General features: G+C 39.3%; 1 protein-coding gene across 1 annotated transcript in view; it reads right to left on the bottom strand.

The window, feature by feature from the left end:
• RYR2 (ryanodine receptor 2) overlaps positions 1-23,455 on the bottom strand; it is a 509,874-nt gene that overhangs the window by 45,852 nt on the left and 440,567 nt on the right. Inside the window, exons 86-91 of the mRNA XM_027091861.1 lie at positions 13,919-13,999; positions 12,646-12,734; positions 11,103-11,231; positions 6,665-6,769; positions 4,110-4,191; positions 63-1,360 (exon numbers count right to left, since the gene is read on the bottom strand). Of these exons, the coding sequence (XP_026947662.1) occupies positions 63-1,360; positions 4,110-4,191; positions 6,665-6,769; positions 11,103-11,231; positions 12,646-12,734; positions 13,919-13,999 (1,784 nt within the window). The remainder of the gene's footprint in view (positions 1-62; positions 1,361-4,109; positions 4,192-6,664; positions 6,770-11,102; positions 11,232-12,645; positions 12,735-13,918; positions 14,000-23,455) is intronic.

Here is a 23,455-nt window from a genome sequence, read left to right as displayed (position 1 = left end):
TCCAGTTCACTTAGCGTGCCCACCTGAAGTCCAGAGAGCCGCTGTGACTGGAGGTAAGTTACCTGGAACTTTTCTGGCACCTCGGGGATAGGGACGGGGTTGCTCATGAGGTCGCTCAGGCCAGCATTGGGATTATGAGGAATCAGTTTGTACTGCCCGCCTTCTCGCTTCAGGTCCAGGCCGAAGATGTCGGAAAGCAGGTCACTCTCCTCTGTCAGTTCCTTTAAGTCCGTCAGATCTTCGCTGGGCAGGGCGCCTTCCATGGCTTTCCTCTCTGCGTCCTCCCCGTCTCCTCGAACCTCATCCTGCGTGGGGTCCGGCATGTTGGCCAAGAGCTCCGCCACCTTGATCTTCTTTGCACCTTCCACCAGGCTTCCTCCCAGCAGGAGGCTGCCGATGATGCGGGAGAAGCCTCTGAAAACGCTCGCTACAAAGTGCAGGAGGCTCATGAAAAACCCCCAGTAGGACGTAAAGAAGGCCGTGACCATGTCCTTCACCGTCATCTTCTTCACCTTCTTCATCTGCTTCTTCAGGCTCTTTAAGGTGAGCATCCGCATAAGGGTCAAGATATTATACCTGAGGGCAAACAGGGCCGACGTGACCGTCACGATGGAGAAGAAACCCGTCCTCGGCCCCTGCTCCTCTGGCTTCTCCTTCCCGCTCTCCTCTTTATTCGCTGACCTCTCGTTCAAGTCCGACTCTGAGATCTGAGCTGCGAGCTGCATCTCAAATATGGTGTCCTCACAGAAGTTCACGAAGAGCTCCATCTTCTCTTTTTCTCCCCCTTCGTTGACCACATCAAATATAAATTGCCTTTTGGACTCCTTGACCTGGGGCTTCTCCCACTGGGTTCGGCTGGACTCACTGATTTCAAAGTAAACCCTCTCGATGCGCTTGGCACTGCCCATGATCTCGATGCGGCCCAGAAAGGGCTGGAAGTAATTCAGGACGCTCTCGGCCAATTCCAGGAAGGTCTGCAGCCGGGTGTCGTTGGGCATGTGTTCAGAAAGGTTTGTCAGAAGCACTGCCACGTTGAAGCCGATGTCCTTGGCAGGCTCGTGGAACCGCTTGACAAATCCCTCGTAGTCCAGAGTTTCGTTTTCATCCGTCTCTGTGCAGGACAGCAGAAATTCAGTCTCGGACTGGGTGTAGTGCTTATGGCTCTCCATCGCTTTGTGGAAGTCCCTCTTGGAAATGACTCCCTTACCGTCTGGGTCATACTCTTTAAAGGTATCAGAAGATGTCAAGTCCTTGAGTTTTAAGAACATGTCAAAAAATTTGAGAATCATCTCCACGTTGTTGGAAGATTCCACGAGCATATCAACCATCTGTTTGCCGATCGTGCCATTAACGACATTGCCTAGGGGTAGAGAACTGCATTGGCTCAAAATGAACATTCCTGATAAAACCAGTGTCTAAGCCGGGTAGAAGCTAGTGTACGTTACTGTGAATTAATTGGAAACTGGTCCAGTTGTATAAGTTGTCGCTGATTTGTGCAGGTAAATATTAAATATCTTAAAATGTCTAAAAAAACCCCAGTGTCTATAGATATATAATAATATATAATTATAATATATAATATATAATATAAATCTTATATGACATCTGAATCAAAGATAGCTCCTTGTTTATCTTCCAACGTATGAAGGAAAAGAGGAGTAATTACTTGTAAACTCTAGTTTCAAAGAGTGATTACATGAACACAAGCAAAAGCATATTTACAAAGTAATTAACGCACATAAAACAATATGTGAAGAAAAGCTGACATTTTTTCCCTCTAATTGTGCTTTAGGATTAAAAAAAAAAAGCAACGTGTTTTAGGATTAAAAAAAAATGGGGCCAACATTTATATTATCCTAAAGCCAGAAACTGAAATACAGTCTCATATTAATAATAAAAATGAGTGTTTGCACAGACCTTTTGGGTTGAAATGTCACTGCTCATAAACGTTACCTGCTTTCACATTCATATGTCTGTGAGGCAGGTACTTTTTATTCATTCTGATTTTACTATTGAGAAAACTGAGGTTTGGCAAGGTTAAATTCATGTGCTGGCCGGGACATGATTATTGAGGGCTAAGGCCTGGATTTGAAACAGATCTTCTGAGAGCAAATTAGATGCTCTTTCTGATTTAAAATGTAAAAGATCTCCCTGCATTTCTTCATGGTCCAGAATGTTTATAATTAGAAAATGGCAGATTATGGATAAGCTTGAGGAAATGAGATGTTATCCTAAGGTATAGTCATCGAATGCTTTTATTCCATGAACAGAGCTTGATATGTAACACGAAGACATGCATCGGGAAACAGATGCATGGTGAGGGGTCTGCTGAGTGCATTTGTGAAGCATTAAACACCAGCGTTAAGAGCATAGGCTCAGGGGCTTCCCTGGTGGCGCAGTGGTTGAGAGTCCGCCTGCCGATGCAGGGGACACGGGTTCGTGCCCTGGTCCGGGAAGATCCCACATGCCGTGGAGCGGCTGGGCCCGTGAGCCATGGCCGCTGAGCCTGCGCATCCGGAGCCTGTGCTCCACAATGGGAGAGGCCACAGCAGTGAGAGGCCCGTGTACCGCAAAAAAAAAAAAAAAAAAGAGCATAGGCTCAGGAGCCATGCTATTGGGATTTGAATCCAGGTCCCACCATCTGTTAGCTGAGCTCCCTGGGCAGACTTCTTAGCCTCTCTGCACTCAGTTTCCTCATTTGCAAAACAGTGGTAATATTACTATGCAATTCATAAACCTGACATTAGGATGAAAAAGTACTTAAACCAGCAGCTGGCATATTAAACGAGGTTAATTTTAAGTTGTCATTCCTGCAGTTCCTGTCGCAGTTATTACGGTTGTGGTGTTATTATTATTTAGACTAAAACTTGAATTGAGGTCATGGGAAAGGGATCCTGTGCTCAAAGGGTATAAAGTGGCTGCCAACTAAGGGCTTCGAGCAAATGCTGCATCGTTGACGTCCTCGCGCAAGGTGTGCCTACTGCCTTAATTAGTCAGAGTATAGCTGTGCAGTGCAGGGCGGACTGAGAAACAGAGAGAGGGATTAGGAAGGATTTAAGAAAAAAAAGGACAGGGAACTAATAATAGCAAACATTTTTTATTTGCTTTGGTCGTATTCACATGATTTCACTAAATGCTTGCATCAGCCTATCATATGCCCCATTTCACAGAGGAGGAAAGTGAAAAATGGAGACGTAACTTGTGTCAGGGTCACGCTGCCTGCGTGGCAAAGTGGGATGGGGCATTGGTGGCAGATCTCAGAACCCAAGCTCTTACCTACTACGTTTACTGTCTGAGACAGAAAAGAAATGTGGTAGCAAAGGAAAGTAGGTTGAAAAGAGAAAAGCGAGAGAATGAAAACCCGGGAGAGAGGCATGTGGTGGGAAGACTAGGCCGCCACTAGACTTGGTGGGCTAGGGTGCTCTCCCGAGCCTTCTGCTCCTGCAGAATTTTTTCTTTCTTTTTTTTCTTTTTTGCGGTACGCGGGCCTCTCACTGTTGTGGCCTCTCCCGCTGCGGAGCACAGGCTCCAGACGCGCAGGCTCAGCGGCCATGGCTCACGGACCCAGCCGCTCCGCGGCATGTGGGATCTTCCCGGACCGGGGCACGAACCCGTGTCCCCTGCATCGGTAGGCGGACTCTCAACCACTGCGCCACCAGGGAAGCCCCCTCCTGCAGAATTTTAAGAACCCATAGGAGTCACAAGGCAGTCAGCTCAAAGCAGCAATTTACACAGTTGGACTGTATCCAAACGTCTGTAATTCCCACTGGTTACAAACAAACAAAATGATAAACAAATAAAACCTTCTTTAGGTATTCGGTCTGAAGAGCATACTCTCTGGGGTATCACTATGAAATGAAAAATATCACTACGAATGAAGTACTAGTGATTTCATTCCGTAGTTTTGGAAACTGAGATAGGCAGGATTTCTCTTTTTTAAAAAGCAAACTTGGAAAAAGAGTAATCAAGCCAGCAATAAATTGGAGGTATCTGTCCCATCTCAGCGTTGATATTTTATCCTTTGCAGCATGCTGACACCCAAAGCAAGCGTGTATGGAATCCTTAAAATAAAAGATTAAAGGGAACTTGAAGATATAAATCAAAACTACCTTCCAACATGGACAGCAACATGACCACCATGTCCTTCTGAAGATCCATCAGTTCTTTCAGCAGCTCAATTTGACTGGAATCCTGAAAGAATTAACATACTGCGTTTGAGATAATATGGGAAACCTATGCAGCAAGAACGTCATCCTTATTCTCACAAAAAGAGTATGGCTCTACCGAGAGCAGACACTTTACAGCAATATAGAGCTAAAGGGAGGCCAAATGTAAGTCTGCAGCTTATTAAAAATACACACGTAAGAATTAAAGAGTATTTACTGTTGATTCCAACTCATGTTTACTGAAGTATTTGTAAGGACAATGAATAAATCTAACAAGAGGACAGAAGAACTAAAGCAGTGGTGGAACCCCTGGGGCCAGGTAGGCAAGACTCAGGTGCTTCTGCACATTGGGTATCTTTCTTCTACTTGAGTAAAGACTGGACTTGTCTTTTCTTCTTTCTAACTTACTACACCAAGATGCTATATATTTTGTAAAAATTAACATATTCTGGAAAACACAGGCATAACAGTGATAAGAGATAAGCTTATCCGACATAAATCTAGGCAAAAATGTACACAAGTGTTACCTGTATTAATAATGCACAAAATATCTTATTTACCAATTTTATCAAGCTCTCAGATATTTCTCTCGTTAAAATTTTCTGTTTTTTCATTTTTCACCGTGAAAAGAAATTATTTTACAAAGATATGTTGTGTCCAAACATCACTATGCTTAGATTCAGTGCCTGGAAACATGGAATGTACTTATATTTACATTATGACCTCATGGATCATCAGATTTTCTTATTTTAAACTATACCCCTCTTTCTTTTTTTTAAAAAAATACAAGGTATCATATTATTCATATGAATTTTCCTACATAGGAAGCCAAATTTCAACACTGCTGGAAGGATGAGGCTTTTTCTTCCTAAATAGTTGTTACCTTACCTAGGTCTACAAACTGAACAACTGCTAGGTAGCACCACCAGATGTTCATAAAATGATGGCAGTACATCTGAATCGGAACTCTCCTGTGAATGTATAAATTTGGTTCATGTTGATTTCCTTTACTTACTAAAATGTCATTAGCGATTAGTTGAAAGCATCGGGATATTTCCTTACTTGGTTGATTACCAATAACTAGATACAGACAAAGATTCTCTCCTTGACCAAACTAGCCAGCTCCTCTGGGCCCTCTTCCCAACTAGGCTTTAATCTTGGTCTATAAAGACTTGAACAAAACACCACCATAGTTTCTAACAGCTCAAGGCTGCATCCCTAGGATGACCCCAGCCCCCCTTAGAGTGCCTGCCTGAGAAAACTCAAGACTGCCAGAAACATTTTCTGTGTGTTCCAGCCAACACCTGACGATAGTAGAACCTGTCTCCCAGGCTCTGTGGGAGGGCAGAATCCTGACTTTAATATTCAGCTGGCCCAATCACATTTACACTGAACAACGCTTTGTAATTTTCCTCTTCCCTGACTCTACTGAGCCCTGCTAATCCCCCTCCTTCTCTCTTTAAAACACTTATCACCTCTGTACAAGTATAAGTTGACTTCAGCTCACACTAGGTTGTTTTCCCTACAGTAACAGTTATCACGGACTAAATCGGTCCTTGCCACTTTAACCAGTGCCTGGCTTTATCTTTGACCAAGATATCTTCCTGCTTGTAGGCCAGAGGGCAGATGTGAGTATCCTCACTTTGCTGGAGGAAAGGAGACTCAAGGAAGAGAGATGGGACACGTGAATGAAATCGTGGGAGTTGGACTGGAGTCGTTTGACTTTGAATCTAGCATTCTCTCCTCTACCTGACACCTGGAAGATACAAACCCACACCCTGACAGACATGTCAGCCTCAGGAGAGCCCATCAAAATTCACTGCATCACAGGGACATATTTACTCAGGATTTATATTAAGAGTTTTTCTGTTTGTGTAACTCTGAGCTCCAAATGCAATACACGAGTGAGAAAACAGCATTCTGATGTTTTCAAGATATGCTCCCGAATTAACATTAAAGCATGGTGGAAAATCTGTTTCTTCTTTGTTTGCCTGTCTGCATGGCTATTTTTTTTTCTCTTTGACTTTCACAAAGCAAAATGTCCTGTTAATGGTCGAGTGTCATCTTTTGAGAACAGCTGCTTGTTTATGACCCTATAAGAAAACTGCCTCCCCTTAACGAGGGATTTGGAACAGATGACAAATCCTCTTCCAATTATCTGTAGGGAGGTGGAAAATTCCAGTGAGTAATCATGGAGAAGTAGGTCTACAAAGGACTGTAAAATGTACAGTGTTTGGAGACTATGTTTTATTTCTCCATTAGAGTCAGTTCCTCAATCCCTTTTGTTTTCAAAATTGAATAATGGCTTCCACCTCTTCTCAGCTTTGCATAAAATTCTTTTATTTAAAAAAAAAGGATTTTTTTTAATGTAGAGTAGAAGTTGTATAAAGAAGTCATCTAAGAAAGAGAATATTCAGACAAAGGAAAGCATGCTTAATTTGCCAGTGATCACAGTGTCCAGTGTGTCATTTAGGATGGTTGGAGGACAGTGACTTTACCTGAGACAGCTTCATCTGCATGTGGGCAAACACATGAAGAAAACCCACCACCGCATCCCAGAGCCTGCTATGAGCCAAACTCTGCTGGTTGCCAGTGCAAGGACCCTGGGGCAGAAACAGACAAACAACAATCATTCTTGATAATTTAATTGCCAAAATAAACTTTACAATAATAGGGACAAAGTTGACTTAGTGCTGACATATCTCATCACCAGCATGTTATCTGAAAAGACAGGAACCCAAAACAAAAGATATACAGCGATTGTAATGGTATATAGCACTCTTAGGAGACACACATATTCTTCCTTGAAATGTTTAAATCCCCAAAACAGTTTCTCAAGGATTTTCATGTTCTGTTTCTGTATGAATACTAAAACACTGGGGAAAAAATGGTGAATTATTTCATTTTTGTCTGACTTTGGTTTCTTCTCTTTAGAGGAAATCTTAGCTAAGTTATTTTAGCTAAGTCAGATCATCAGAAGTGACTACCTGTGTGAAAAGAATTTGAGATTATGCTTTATATGAGAGGTACTTACTTCTTATTGTTAAATAGTAACCTGGATAAAGCATTCATAGAGAGGACAAAATATTCTCTTCAGCGCTTCATTGTACAACCGTATCCTGGTTACCAATCATACAACCATTGAGATTTTTAAAGATTAATACTTAGTCATTAACTTTAGGAAGTCAGAATCCAAGACAATGAGAACCTAGCTTTGCTCTCTTAGCTTTCACTCCAGAAGTGACCTTTATGTGACACTAGAGTGAGAGTTGTAACAGAGACTGTTTGGGTGGAGTCAACTTCTAGTCTTACTTCCCAAGGAGAAATTCTACAATCGCTAAGTTTTGAAAACACACCCACATCAACCAGGAAAAGAAATACTAGGGATTATATTTCAAAAGAAAAAAAACTCATTCACTCATTAGACAAATGGCTCAGTATAAGTTTAAGTTGGAGAGCACATTAAAATGTTTCAGGTTTTAAACTGGAGACAAGTGACTGGAAGAGAGGACTGCATTGAAGACCCTGAAAAGATGTTGACGTGAAACTCTGTCCTTTATCAAGCTACACTTGAGGCCCTACAGCTGAGGATAAAAGATGTAACCGAGTGGGACCCTATGAGGCCCTCCCAGAATAGACGCCCACCCATGTCCTCTGCCTTCCTTTTGACTGTAGAAAACCTTTAGTCAAAGAATACATTTAATGAAAGAAGTGAACAAATGCAGAAAGAAAGGAAAACGGTCAAGCAAGACAAAATAATACTTTAGCCATTAAACCAAGTCAGGGACCTTTAGTTTCTTCTCAAGGTCTAGAGATAATATTCTGAGCCATGTCCTTTGAGCTGTATGGCAGATACAGAAACGGCCACCAGGTGGAAGAAGTGAACTGCAGGCTGCCCGCAAGCACGGAGACCCCAGACTGGCTGGAATCAGAAGGTCGATGATGCTGACTTCCAATTACCTCACCACCAACCAGTCAGAAGAATGTCCACGAGCTGATATCACACACCCCACAAGCCCTGTCCCTCCCCGTCTTTATCAACCTTCCCCTGAAAGCCTTCAGGGAGTTCGGGCCTTTTAAGCACTAGGCTCCCTGGACTCCTTGCTTGGCGCCTGCAATAAACACTGCACTTCTCTTCACCACCACCGGGTGTCAGTAGATTGACTTTACTGTGCGAGGGTGGGCAGACCTAAGTTTAGCTCAGTAACAAAGACAGTAAGTGCCAAGCATCTCAGTATTCCACAAGCAAGGTGCTAGATTCAGTACCCGCGAAAGGAAACTAAGTAGATCTTTCTACCTCAAAGATATAAAGGCGCTGAAGCCGAAAAGGGAAAGACTTTGGAAAGAGCTCTGCAGGTGCCGGGTCTCCCAGCCTCCACCCCTGCTGCCGCAGGAGAGGAGATGGCTGCCCGCTTCCCTTTACACCATGGAGAGAAGAGGGGTCAAGAGAGCCATCAGAAGCACTCGGCTCCTACATGTAAAATATGAGATTAGATCACTCCCTAACACCATACACAAAAATAAGCTCAAAATGGATTAAAGACCTAAATGTAAGGCCAGACACTATCAAACTCTTAGAGGAAAACACAGGCAGAACACTCTATGACATAAATCACAGCAAGATCCTTTTTGACCCACCTCCCAGAGAAATGGAAATAAAAACAAAAATTAACAAATGGGACCTAATGAAACTTCAGAGCTTTTGCACAGCAAAGGAAACCATAAACAAGACCAAAAGACAGCCCTCAGAATGGGAGAAAATATTTGCAAATGAAGCAACTGACAAAGGATTAATCTCCAAAATTTACAAGCAGCTCATGCAGTTCAATAACAAAAAAACAAACAACCCAATCCCAAAATGGGCAGAAGACCTAAACAGACATTTCTCCAAAGAAGATATACAGACTGCCAACAAACACATGAAAGATGCTCAACATCATTAATCGTTAGAGAAATGCAAATCAAAACGACAATGAAATATCATCTCACACTGGTCAGAATGGCCATCATCAAAAAATCTAGAAACAATAAATGCTGGAGAGGGTGTGGAGAAAAGGGAACACTCTTGCACTGCTGGTGGGAATGTAAATTGGTACAGCCACTATGGAGAACAGTATGGAGGTTCCTTAAAAAACTTACCATACGACCCAGCAATCCCACTACTGGGCATATACCCTGAGAAAACCATAATTCAAAAAGAGTCATGTACCAAAATGTTCATTGCAGCTCTATTTACAATAGCCAGGAGATGGAAACAACCTAAGTGTCCATCATTGGATGAATGGATAAAGAAGATGTGGCACATATATACAATGGAATATTACTCAGCCATAAAAAGAAACAAAATTGAGCTATTTGTAATGAGGTGGATGGACCTAGAGTCTGTCATAGAGAGTGAAGTAAGTCAGACAGAGAAAGACAAATACCGTATGCTAACACATATACATGGAATTTAAGGAAAAAAAATGTCATGAAGAGCCTAGGGGTAAGACAGGAATAAAGACACAGACCTACTAGAGAATGGACTTGAGGATATGGGGAGAGGGAAGGGTAAGCTGTGACAAAGTGAGAGAGTGGCATGGACATATACACTACCAAACGTAAAACAGACAGCTAGTGGGAAGCAGCCGCATAGCACAGGGAGATCAGCTCGGTGCTTTGTGACCGATAGGGGGATAGGGAGGGTGGGAGGGAGGGGGATGCAAGAGGGAAGATATATGGGAACATATGTATATGTATAACTGATTCACTTTGTTATAAACCAGAAACTAGCACATCATTGTAAAGCAATTATATTCCAATAAAGATGTAAAAAAAAAAAAAAGACTAGAAGGCTACCCCAAGGAGAATAGAAAGCAAATCAAGGTAAAAAAAAAAAAAAGGTATATTATTCATGGAATTTGGAATTTTACCTATATTATATACATTATCATGTTATATAATTTTATATATACACACACACAGATATGTGTGTAAATATACTCTGGACAAAGAATGTTGCCTGCCATTTCAGTAAACAAAGGATGTTGCCGCCATCAAGAAATCAGCTACTGCAGCTGCCCCCTGACTGTGCACCCTGAGGGGATTCAGGATGGAGAAATGCAGGATACTGGCCCTAGGTATTTAAGGTTCCCATCAAAGGAATGATTTCAGAGAGCCCAGATTCTTGCATCTTCCCATACACAGAAAAGCACTAAATTCATTAACTTAAGATGTTTGATTTTCTTTAATTAACAGTAATCTTTTGACATTCGGACTCCCTGTTTTTTTTGTTGTTGTTGTTTGTTTGTTTTCGCCAAAAAACCCTATATATATATATAGCCTCCCTTACCTTTTCGGAGCAGTCCCTCAAAGCTATCTGAGAAGCTGCATCCCAGGCTTAAGTCCTCAGTAAGTCCTCTAGATAAAACATAATTCTCAACTCCTAGGTTGCCCATTTTTTTTCAGTCAACAATACTCACATACATGTATTAAAATGAAGTTTTTAAATGCTCTTTTCTTTTTCATAAAGTTTCTATGAAACTTCTTCCTTATTTTCACTGGAATACTATAAAAAGTGGTTTACAACTCTGCCCTCTCTCCTTCACTTCTTCTCTCCCCTCCTTCCTTAATATTTATTGAGTGCTTAATATATATATACCAGACCCTGCAAGTATGACACAGTCAACATCATGGTTCATGTCTTGAAGGAGTTCATGACATCCCAACCTACCAAGTGGTAAAGCAGGTTCATTCCATATAAATTCACATCTCAAGTGAGTATTTTAAATGGCCAATTGGCTAAGAATCTATGGAAGGGGTCAGTAAGAATGTGGATGAGAGCAGGAAAATACTTTAGGCATATTGCATTTTTCCAAGGAATTCAATGCTAACCAGTTGACTCTCTTTTCTCTCTTTCTTTCCTTCTTCAAATAACAGAAACGTTTAAAGGTTTACCTGAATATACTCTGTAAGCGTGTTAAAGACTTGTTTTGCTACTTGAATCGCTTTGGAGAAATTCCTTTGTCCCTGTTCATCAATGACATCTTTCCCAGAGTAATACCAATAGAAGTCACTGATTGATTCCTGGAAAAGAGACATGAGAGGATTAAGGCACCATCTGAAGCTACCAAAGACCTGTCCAGTTCTGGACTCAGTAATAGGAAATCATTTTAAATAACAGATTGGAAGCAAACAAAAATATCTGCAAGGTAAGTACTATTGTCAATGATTTTCCTAAACATAAAATATGGTGATATCCTCCCTAGATATAAATAACAACTGGAGAGAAGATTAGAAGTAGAAAACTTAGTTTTTAAAATGACTTTCTGTCTCTGATGACCTTGAACTTCACAAACTGTAAGGATTCATAACATTAATGCATATTTATCCATAGAGCAGTTAGGTGTTTACTACGTGAGCACAGAAATTAGACAAATCATAGAACAATATTTCTGGGTTCCAGACATTTGGTCTCCTTTTTCTCCAACAAAGCCAATAACATTTCTTTGATGAGAATTCCAGGATGTTCCTGGCTTGTGTAACTGCCCCTGAAGAAACTAGTTGGACTCCTTATAAATACTGACAACAACTGTAAACAAACATCTAAATAAGATCAATCTTTCCAAACAGGATATATTCAACAACAACTTATATTGTGAAGGAACTTTAGTTGCCTAAATGAGTAATACAATTTGGGCTACCATTTAGGTTTTGAGACATGATTTTGAAAATCACAAATATATTTTCAGCAATGCTTCTTGATATATTTGCTTCAAAAATGGACTTTTTTCTCATTAAGCTTTAAGTAAGAGTGTTGTGCTTTTACATATGCAAAGATTAAGGGAGAAAGAGAGTTTGAATTTGCAGTTTTTAAAAGTACTATACCTGATTTCCTTATAAATAAAGGGAGGGAAATAAAAGTTATATAAAATCTTATTACTTAAGAGGCCTACACCTTCAGATTCGGTTCTAGTAATGTGTAAACCATTATTACACTATCAAAGATACTTTTAAGTGATGACGTGTTAAGCTGAATTTTTAAATTAATGCAAATATTTCAAGAGCTGAAAAGAACTAACCTTATGCTATTAAATTTAAGTGTATGGTAAGTAGTTTGAAAGCCCTTCTTTCCCATTTTTAGTAACGTTTCAAATATCCTTCTCCTATTTATCTATCAGCTGTAGAGGAAGGAACAGAGCATGTTCATGCTTTACAAATTGAAAAGGAATTTAAAATGCCATCAAGCTAAAAACTGTAGGAAAAAAATATTCCCACTTATAGAAAGAAAATAAGCCAAGTGAGAGCCAGGATCAGAGGCCAAGACAATAGTGGCAGTTTCAACCTAAGACTTGGGGAAAGACTGTGATCAAAGACAAAATATCTCTACAAATTCTGACCTCATAAATCAAAACACATTTCAACATGGCAGTTTCACAACCCCACCATATCCGGCCAACCAACCAACCCCTTAATTTGTTACTAACGTAAAGCAACGTACCTGAACTCTCAGTAGGTAGTCTACGGTAGAGATGATTATGTTGACAGTCGTATTATTGCCAGTCTGAGTTCTCAGATAATTTTGAAAATCTACATAAGATCAAAAGATGTTATTAAAGCGCATTCAAAAATGTAAAATGAGTTCTTTGAATAACTCCAAAAGCAAATGATGTCTCCAGCAAAATCACCATGGCTACGTACACTGTGAATCTGATAGTTTTAATATTGAATAATTTATATTTTCCATACAAAGTGAGTACCTCAAAAACAAATCTAGGTGCTTCACAGAATATCAATATTCAAATTTCATCTAAGAGGTTGCTAACACCTGTTTCTTGATTCCTAGCTCTAGGGCTCTGCGCATGTGAATGACTGAAAACAACTTCCATCCTGTAGGACAGAGTAATTAAATGATTCATTCCATAATCCCGTATTCCTTAGTACTGTGTTAAGTGCTGGGGAAGCAAAAATCAAGATCAAGTTCCTGCCTTCACGGATACACAAGCTTGGTGGAGAACCAGATATATAAAAAATGAATGCAAATACATCATGCAAAGTTACACAATGAAGTAGATTCCCCCAGTAAGATACATGGTAAAAAAAGAAACAGAGCTACGTATGTCTCTATAGCTATCTATCTGATCTACAACTTTCTTCACCTATCAGCTGTCTTCTCTAGCATGAGAACAACTAATAAGAATTAAGTGAGGGACTTCCCTGGTGGCGCAGTGGCTAGGAATCCGCCTGCCAATGCAGGGGACATGGGTTCGAGCCCCGGTCTGGGAAGATCCCACATGCTGCAGAGCAACTTAGCCTGTGCGCCAGAACTACTGAGCTCGCGTGCCACAACTACTGAGCCTGTGCACTAGAGCCCACGAGCCACAACTACTGAAGCCCACGCACCCCAGAGCCTGTGTCCTGCAACAAGAGAAGCCACCACAATGAGACGCCTGTGCACCGCAACAAAGAGTAGCCCCCGCTTGCCGCAACCAGAGAAAGCCCGTGCGCGGCAACGAAGACCCAGTGCAGCCAAAAATAAATAAATAAATAAATTAATTAATTAAAGGAAAAAAAAGAATTAAATGAAAGGGCTAGCAAAGGACTTTGAAAGAGGCAATGCGATACAGAAAATTTCCCAGCGCCTACGCAGCAGGTAATGTTCAAGAACTGTTTCTTGACCCACGGCAAGAAGCATAATTGGAACTAACAGACTCCTATTATTGCTTCAAAATGCTTATTTCTGGGTACCACTGATGGTCTGGGGTCTCACAAACCTGAATTGTGTCCCTCACAAAGCAGTTGCAAGAAGCGGAAGAGGTCACAGGTGAATTCGTCATCCTGCAGAACCTTTTCTCCTGCAGGAAGTCCAGAGGAACCCAATGTTATCAACCACCTTAGCCTCGCCCTCCCTTTCTATCCCCACCTCCATCAAACTTGCATGTTGATGTAGCATCGTTCTGAACCCAAAACAGTCACAAATCATAGCCACTTTTCTATCTGAAGCTCATAAGATCATGCGCTTGACAGATAGATGCACTTTTTCTTGCTAAGAAAAGAACACTTGGATCTTAAAAACTCAGATATCTCTCTGTTAAAAGTAGCAGCATGGGTTTGGCAACATTTTAGAAACAACCTGAAGAGATTAGAGACTTAAACTTTTTTTTTCTTTCTTTCTATCTTTCTTTTTTTCCTTTTTGGTAAGATCTGTGTAGGAATGATCTCTGCGTCTCTTACAAATGTGGAAGTTAAGTCTGCTTTGTTCCCAGAGTCTGACCAAATGATTCAATGCAGAAGTATTCAGTACATACATAAAACAGGACCAAGAGTTTCTTTTATTCAAATATTAATTAAAGGACTTTTGTGAAAACTCTGGATGACTGGAAAATGTTTTTTAACTCATTTCGCTTCACTCTCTCATGAGCTTGTCTAAGTAGAGAGCTCATTGGTTGGAGCATTCCTTCCAGAGGAGGAAGAACTGACAAGCAGACCTAATTCTAAATACCAAACCAAAGGATAAACTTCGCTGGCTCCTGCTAGGAGAGCTAAGTCTAACAAAGAAATGTGAAACGGAGGGCATCTCAGTGCCACAGGAGGTGCTCTGCATCATTCCAACACTAACTCTACGTGTGGGGCAAGGATGAAGCCTCAGAGAAGGGTTCCGATCTTTCATCTACATTTCCATTTAAACGTATCTTGATCACAAGTTACTTTGAAAGCAAAAACACACAGAAGGAAACAAACAAAAAACAGGCACCACACAAATGAAAGCTGCTTTTAAAAGCATAGCGTGTCCGTGAAAAAAACACTGTCAACATTATGAGTGTATGCTCTGGAATCTCAATTTGTTTAGAAAGCAAAGTGACCAAAAAAAAAAAAAAAAAGAAATGTTGTTTGGCAAGTGAATGAATATACTCATGTATTTAAAAAAATAATAATAACTTTTCAGACTGGAAATACTTTGGGCTAAGAAAGAAAGCTATGCAATGATCATGTGTTTACTGGAACTAAAATTACGAATGATCATAATGACAGAGAGTTGATGGACTTACCAGTCTGCAGTCTGTGACTTTCAAAGTGAGAGGCTTCATATAATGGGAGGGTTAGGAAGCAAAACCATTTTGAAAACTAATATAAACATTAAAAAAAGTACATAAAATCACTGTACTGGTTTCCCTGTTGGCCTGCAAGATATTATATTTGGTGACCAAATTAAGATCACCACGTCTACAAATGCGATGTGGCAAGTTTAATGTGTTAAATGCACATTGGTTTGAATCTCAGTACATGGCTGATAAGCCCATTCCTCCATGTTCACGTTCATGACAGGATAGGAAAAAAGGAAACAGCCTCGGCTAATAAGCTAAACTCTTCATTGATTACACTTAGTATCATTTCATGAAGATACTTTAAAATCAATTCAATTTAAAAATTGAAATCAAACTGTTATGAGTTAGTTACACAGACTTATTGACTCCTTGTGAACCCAGCTAAAATGTTTTGTTTTGGTTTTGCCGTTTTTCAGAAAATTGAATCAATAAGACCACGGACATACTTCCAATGTTCACATATTCAATGTGGAGTAAGTAACCCTTGGTAGAAAGTATTCAGAAAAGTTAACACAAATAAATTAACATGTAGTCTACCAGTGTGCCTGAAAATGCTCTGTACGATGCACATTGACTTATAACATAAGGTTTTTTTTCTGTTGGCATGCACAGTATTTTCCGGACTGTACACCGAAACACATACGAGTAACTTCTTACATAGGACACGCTGCACACAGCAGAACAAGAGGGAAAGTCGGGGTGGGGGGAGGGGCAGGTCAAGACTTCATTTACCATCAGCTGACACCAGGTTATCGTATCCACTAAGGTGCTATTGCTTAATGAACACATTACTATCTGATTAAAATGCTGCCATCGCCCATGCTGCATGTAGGCAGTGCAGGAACAGAGATGGATGATGGCTTTATGTCTGCAGAAGGTACACGAGCAACAGTCTATTTTGTGATGTATGCAAAAGAAATTCCATTGTAAGATGGAAACTAAGGTTGATAATAAATAACAAAATGGAGTAAAATGTAGTTGAAAGTGCTCTTACATTTTAAAAATATTATTTGCAATAGCTGCATGATGGCCAAATGTAGATAGTGTGAAGGGCATTCCTTTGGTTTTATTTTCAATTATAAGGGGCTTATAATTTCTAACACTGTAATAAAGGGAGAGTTATTTCAATACCGTTGTGATGATGAGTTTGTTCTCTGTGCCTCAGTTTTCTCACCTATAAAATGAATGTAAAGCGTACACTGTCTACCTCACTGGCTCTGCACAATCTATATGACCATTTTTTATCAATTGTGGAGAGGTTACTATTATTAGTAGCAGTGGTAATGACGCTAAATAAAGATGGGAACAACATGCCTACACGATAAATATAGTTATGTGAACATAGGTATTAAATGTGTTTATATTTTCAAAAAGCCACCTTAATTTTAATGGACCAAATATTTTCAAAAATGTAAGTTTTCACCTGGAAATAATATTAGGTAGACCTTATTTGTTCAAGCTACCAGTAAAAAGTAATTCCTCATTTAGAGATCTAATAAAGTCAACACACTTTTAAAGGCTTTTCTACTCACAATCGGTTTATCCAACTAATAGAAAAGTACCCAAGTGTTTAAGTTCAATAAAAACAGTTGTTCTTACTTAGAATTTTTACTTAGAATATCCATGGATAGAGCTCGAAGTCTGCACACTTATCTCCAGGCAAAGTTTGATTTAACTGTTAATAATTATCAATAACTGTTCTAAAATTAATGAAATCAATAAAAAGACTAATATATATATGAACAATTGACTCCAGAAGACTAAGAGATCGCCATCGTTGTAGGGTCAGCATCTCTAATGATGCAGAGATAAAAGGGTGAGTAGCATGAAACATGACACTGGCTGCATCAAATAATTCCCTGTAATCTATCGTTAAACAGCTCTCAAGGGCCCCCCATTGCCATGGAGGAAATAATTCTGATTACTTACTAATCTTTAGAGGCCTTAAATATTTATTTTGTATATGAAAACACTGAAGGATAAAGGTTAAAAATATTTTTAAATAGTGAAAAGTCAGGTATTTGATTCCATGTGGGTAGTTTTAATATCATTGCTTAAATGGTCTAAATATGGCTGCTTGAATAATATTACAGCTCAACTCACGAAGAATAAAAAATCTGAAATGGATTTACGATTCACATTTAGTTAGTGACTACGGTGTGCTAGGCATTGTGCTAGATAGATTTTCTCATCATTTCATTTCAGGTTTACAAAAATCCTACAAATGGGGTGATACGATCCCATTTTGTGGTTTGGTAAACAACTGAGAAATTAAGTCACTTGACTACTGTCCTACAGCTGTTAACAAGTAAAGGACTTGACTTCAGTAAACTTCAGCAAACATTCACAGTCTCCTATATGCTAGGCACCTTGTGAGGTGCTAGGGACAAAAAAGACCAATGGACACAATCCCTAACCTTAAGAAGGTCACAGTCAGGCAATAAACAGGTAATTTCGATATCGTATGGTCCTTCTGAATCCAGTGTGCAATAGTTTCTACACTTCACAGAGCTCACATCAGCAATCAATCTCTGACTAACAATCATTACACTTATTGTACATTATTTAAATTGTGAACTCCTAACTTGTTTTTATGAATTTTAGAACCCAAGGAAAACCATATTCTAGACACATGGCTTTAGAAAAGTCAATTCACCTTTCTGAGTCTCTGTTTCATCATTTTGATATGGAAATTAACAGTCTCCTGACTTCCTGAATTCACAGGGCTGCTGGGAGAATCAAATTGGTCCAAACAAGTACAGTTGCTTTGAAATATGCAAAACACAGTAGGAATAAATGTGAAGTTTTAATGGCATGCAGTCATTAAAAAACAACCTTTAGATTTCTAAAATATAGAATACTGGTGGGTTGTGAATATGATAAATCATTCATAATTCCATTAAGTGCATGTATTTAATCTAAGGTAACAACCTGACACCAGTGTATAAAATGCATTCCTAGATAATACCAACGACCACTGTGTGTGAAAAAACTTAGGTGTGACCGATGGAAAACAGAATTAGAGTTATAGGTTAGCTGTGGGGGAAGAAATCTTTTGCTTTCAAACATGATTTGCAGATTGTTTCTCTTATAGCCGTCTCTTTTTTTTTCTTTCTTTTTTTTACTGAAGTACAGTTGATTTACAATGTTGTATTAATTTCTGTTGTACAGCAAAGAGACTCAGATATATATATATATATATATATATATATATATATATATATATATATACACATTCTTTTCTATTATGGTTTATCACAGGGTATTGAATATAGTTCCCTGTGCTATACAGTAGGACCTTGTTGTTTATCCATCCTATATCTAATATTCAATAGTGTGCATCTTCTTGTAGCCTTCTCTTAGTGCCTTTCAGTTGTCATTACTCTAACTGAAATCCTTTATGTCCTTCACCCATTCCATCCACCAGCATCCTAACTGATCTCCATGTCTTCACATGGGACACCCATCTTACAGCCTGGTGCTGACAACAACAGCTATAGGCAATCCAATTATAACACTCTTCCTGACAAACAGACTGACTCCTGTAACAGTAATTATGGAAAGCATACTCTGAAGAATTCTCTGCAATCTACCGTTAAGCAGAGTCCCCCCGCTGCCGTGAAGGAAATGGTGGTGACCACTACCTTTGGAGAACTCCATGCCTATTTAATACATTAGCATTACTGAGAAAGGAGAGATCTGTGCCTTTTAGGGTGATTAGGTTCTACTGGAAGCATTTTGAACAGTGAATGTAGGAATTTAATGCCAGGCGGATCATCACACAAAACATAATGCATCCCTTAAGTGTTATTTCTTTAATGGCTCTCCAGGGTCTCAGAAAGAAAGTACAAATGCCTGGAAAGAGCAAGGAAGGTCCTTCAGCACCTCTCACAAACGATCTTGCCATCTTCTAGGGGGTTCATTTCTCTTCAACCGCACCAGGTTGGTTACTGTCCTCTGATATGTTTTGTACCTTAAACTTTGCATACGCTGATGCTAATTCCTTCCACTGGAATGCCTTTCTTTGCCTTCCTTATCTACCAGATAAACTTCTACTTCAGGCTACGTGTTATGTCTATGGTGACACTTCCCCATCCCTGGCAAAGTATCAACTCAGTTCTTTCTTACACAGAGGGCATTGTTCTGAAGTTGCTTGTTTACAAGTCTGTCTACACGATACTGGACTCCTATAGAACGCCAGTGCCTAGGACAGTGTCTAGCACGTAATAGCCACTCAAATTTAAATGACTGCTTCAAAGTTTAAAAACTGCAAGGATGTTAAAAAACAATCTATTTAGTGCCATGAACTACAGGCTTTTTCTTGAAGAGAAAGTTTACCCATAGGAACTGCAGAGAAATATAGTCAGAACCCAGATGTTAGCACTGGATTATACCTGGGAAAGTACTTTGAAAATCTGGGGCAGGAGAGAGCCAAAAAATAATTAAGCACTAAAAACACTAACGAAAAATTAGGGTAGCCAATATTTAAAGATTGCTTTAATTATCCCTTTCATTAATTAATTAAACGGAATCCTTTTATCTTCAACTTCACATAAACTTCATGAGGTCACTAGATATATATCGGCAAGAACCTCAATGCAACACTTTATCAGTTACAGGTGGAAATTTGAGAAGCTTAACTTGTATTAATGTTTTATATAACAGTTTAGAAAATCAAACAATTTCTGAGGAATCAGATCAGCTTCGCAATTTCATCTTGCTTACGAAGTCAAGGATCCCTGCAAAATGATCAAAAATCAAATGCAGTATCTTCGACTATATTCCAAGAAGACGTTTGAAAGAAGGAAAATTGCACTTTCAAGCTCATCATGAATTACTAATGAGGTTAAACGGTACTGAGGAAAAACAAATTAGAAATCCAAGGATGGAATGAAATTTCAAAGATTTATATAGGTTTTTGGTTTTGAACTTCACTCTATGTTAAAAGAAAACACATAGGACTAAAAAATATACAGAGAGGACAACACTGAGCACGTGACAAATCTAAACACATTTGCTTAAGAATCTTTTTTCTAAAAAAACCAAACAAACAAGGGGGAGGGTCCAGGCTTTTGTAGAAATGCGGGAAATTTAGTAAGGTGGGATAGGGCTACAGGACAGTACCAGTGTAGAGAAAAGAATATGAACAATTAGTCTGAGATCCAGATACAGTGGTCCTTCTGTATCTGCAGATACAGAGGTATGGCCGTGCTATGCCACTTTGTATCAGGGACTTGAGCATCTGTGGATTATGATATCTGCTGGGGGAGGGGGGAGGAAGGGGAGGGTCCTGGAACCAAGCCCTCATGGATACAGAGGGACAGCTGTATACAAAGCTTAAAGAAGCACATATTCCCTAATGGTATCTCAACACCAGATGAAGAATGTCATGTGTAACCATAAAAAGCTTAAAAGTGATATTAAAACTTCAACGGTGGATGCAAAAATCGGCAATAGATGGGTGTCTTTGAAAGGAGACATTACATTAAGGGACCAACAATTCTACCTAAGCCAACATGCTGGACACAAAATAAGCCCCCCAAAGACTACTGAAGGATGGGGGGAAGGGAGAAGGCATGTGGAATGGGCAAATTAAAGACAGGAAGAATGCCTGCATTTCAGCCTTGACCCTGCCACTTCGCTGTGTGACCCTGGACAAGCCATGTTATCTTTCTCTCCCTCACTCTCCTTATTTATAAAATAGGAAAAATACCTCATGGGAAAGTTGTGGGTATGAAAAAGTTCATGTATTCAAGTTATACATTTTCCATGGCAATATAATTTATGGTCCTTTTATCATCATCGGGAAGAGACTGAGCTTAATAAAGATAATTGGTTAGGATGCAGATTTAGATCTATCAGATTATTTTCTCAGTCCTGAGCCTATACTGCACAAGCCTTAAGCTCTGAAGCAAGGATATCACTAACAGATTTAGATTTTTCAGCCTTTTCTGTTTTTCAACAGGGATGCCCCATGTCCTTTCTCCTTTGAGAGTACAAACTCTTAATAGTTGCAGAAGCTTAAAAGAATGGTCGTGTAACAGAAATTTTAAAAGTATGCCAAAAGATAGAGTCAGTATAGGTGTTCTCAATCTGGGAAATAGTGTACCATTCATTACAGCGAATGAGTGGTCACTGCATATTCTCCTGAAAGATATTTTGGTGAAGGCAACGGTGTGTATTCAGAGAGCACAACTTAATCTCTGAAGCCCTGTTGACATACTAGGTACCATTCAAAAAATCTCATCCCTTCTTTATTACCATCGTATGTCATGTCTTTTAGAGACTACTTTGCAACACCAGTGCCATCTTTGTTATTATCCTAGCTTGAAGAGTGAACATTTGCTACTGTTTCTACAGTTCTTTAAATTCGGTCTCAAGAATGAAAATTTGTTTTTATGGTAGAAGGTTTTTAATGTGTGATATTTTCAAAGAATAGAGAAAAACTCTACAGATCTCTCAATACTTGGAAGGGAAGTAGCAGAGCCCAATGGCTAAGATGAGACTCAGCCATTCATAGCACACACTGGATCGGCACTGATTTTCCCGTGCACCACTTGGTACAGCCATAAAGCCACAGTATGTCCAAGACAGAAATGCCACAGGGAGACTCTTGCACACATTCATTCATTTACACAACAGCTGCAAACACTGGGTCCACCAGAACTTTTTTTAAATGAAAGAACAGAACCAAACAAATCTAAAACCATCATTTAAATGCTTGTTGCCCCTTCAGGTCTAATATGTTAATAGCTGCACATCCTCATAGGATGAGAAAAAAAAAAAAGGAAAGCTTGATATATAAGTTTTAAAAGGAAAAGGATGCATAATGATGGGAAGTAAACAATCTACTTGTTAAAAGGGTCTATAAAAGGAAAGAATGCACAAAAACTGTTACTATCAAGACTGGACACAAAGCTAACAACAAATAAAGGAGCAAATGAAGAAAAGGCAGTTCATTTTTAATAATTACCACGCTCATGAGTGATGACTGAGGAAGGGAGAATAGTACATTGACGGTAGTCGAAAGAAAAGGAAATGGGGAAAAAGAAAGAAGTTGAGAGTTTGTTTTTGCTTTGCTGTTTGTAAGGAAATAAAATAGAAAACGTGTTAATCAATTTGGGCAATTATTTTTGTGTGTGTCTTTAAAAAGAGTAAACTAATCAAGCCAACCTCACATTGAGAGACAGAACTAATTCTCACATTAGGATGGTCACTCTCATCAGTTATTTCTGATTTGGGACTCACAAATGTTATTCTCATCTGTATCTGGTTGACAGTGGCTAGGAGGCCCAGTAAAATAAACCTGGGTGGTCACTATTTCTTCGTGGGGAGCTGATGTAACGAGTGATTCAGAATGATGAATGGAATTGTGTTCAGAGCCTCTGGTACATCAGCTAAAAACTGCAGGGGAAAATGAAATTGATTTCTAATTCCATGACAGGGAAGTCAGACTTTGGATAGAGAACTGACTCATTTTTAGGCACTTTCCAGCTGGAAAATGCCCAGGACTTCTGTGAGACATTAGAGGCATGCAGTTAATGGGAGCTGGGATTTGTCATGGCTCTGAGTTCTCCAGATGGGCCCCTCAAGGCCAGGTGTTGTTAACTGTCGACACAAAGGTTAGTAATGAAGACATGCGGCTTGATGTCCATTTTCAAAAAACCTAAGTAAGTTCAGAATTCTGCTGGTGATTTTTCTTGAAGGTAGCTAACCCAATTAAATAACCGTGTGACGAATACTTGATTACTGAACCTATACGTTCAAATGCCAAGCAGAAAATAAAATCACACAGGTGATATATACAGAAGCAGCAGTGTTAGCATATGTATAAATGATAATCTTTAAAATACCGGAAGAAAAATGCAGCTAATTTTTTTCCTATTGTGAGAACAAAAATATACAGAGATAATTAGAGAGATTAGTTAATTCTAAAATATTTCAGAAAGGCAAGCAGACTACAAATGGCAGAGGGGAGAAAATTTATTTTTTGCAATAAGATTAGTTTTATAGAAGACCCAATGTTCCAAAACTAATACATTGATAAGATGACAACTCCAAACCAGACCAAACAAACAGAAACAGATAAACACACAGGGCCTGACTCAAACTAAATTAATTTAAAAATCAAACGCAAAAGAATAAAAACAAATCAAAACCAAAAATAGTGAAGATACTTTCTTCTTAAGAAATACCAAAACGGAT

Source organism: Aethalodelphis obliquidens, unplaced genomic scaffold (genome assembly GCF_003676395.1).
Source record: "Aethalodelphis obliquidens isolate GAN/ISIS:26980383/991018 unplaced genomic scaffold, ASM367639v1 scaffold73, whole genome shotgun sequence".
NCBI classification, from domain to species: domain Eukaryota; kingdom Metazoa; phylum Chordata; class Mammalia; order Artiodactyla; family Delphinidae; genus Aethalodelphis; species Aethalodelphis obliquidens.
Note: the sequence above shows the minus strand (reverse complement) of the source record. Positions and strands in the feature narration are given on the sequence as shown.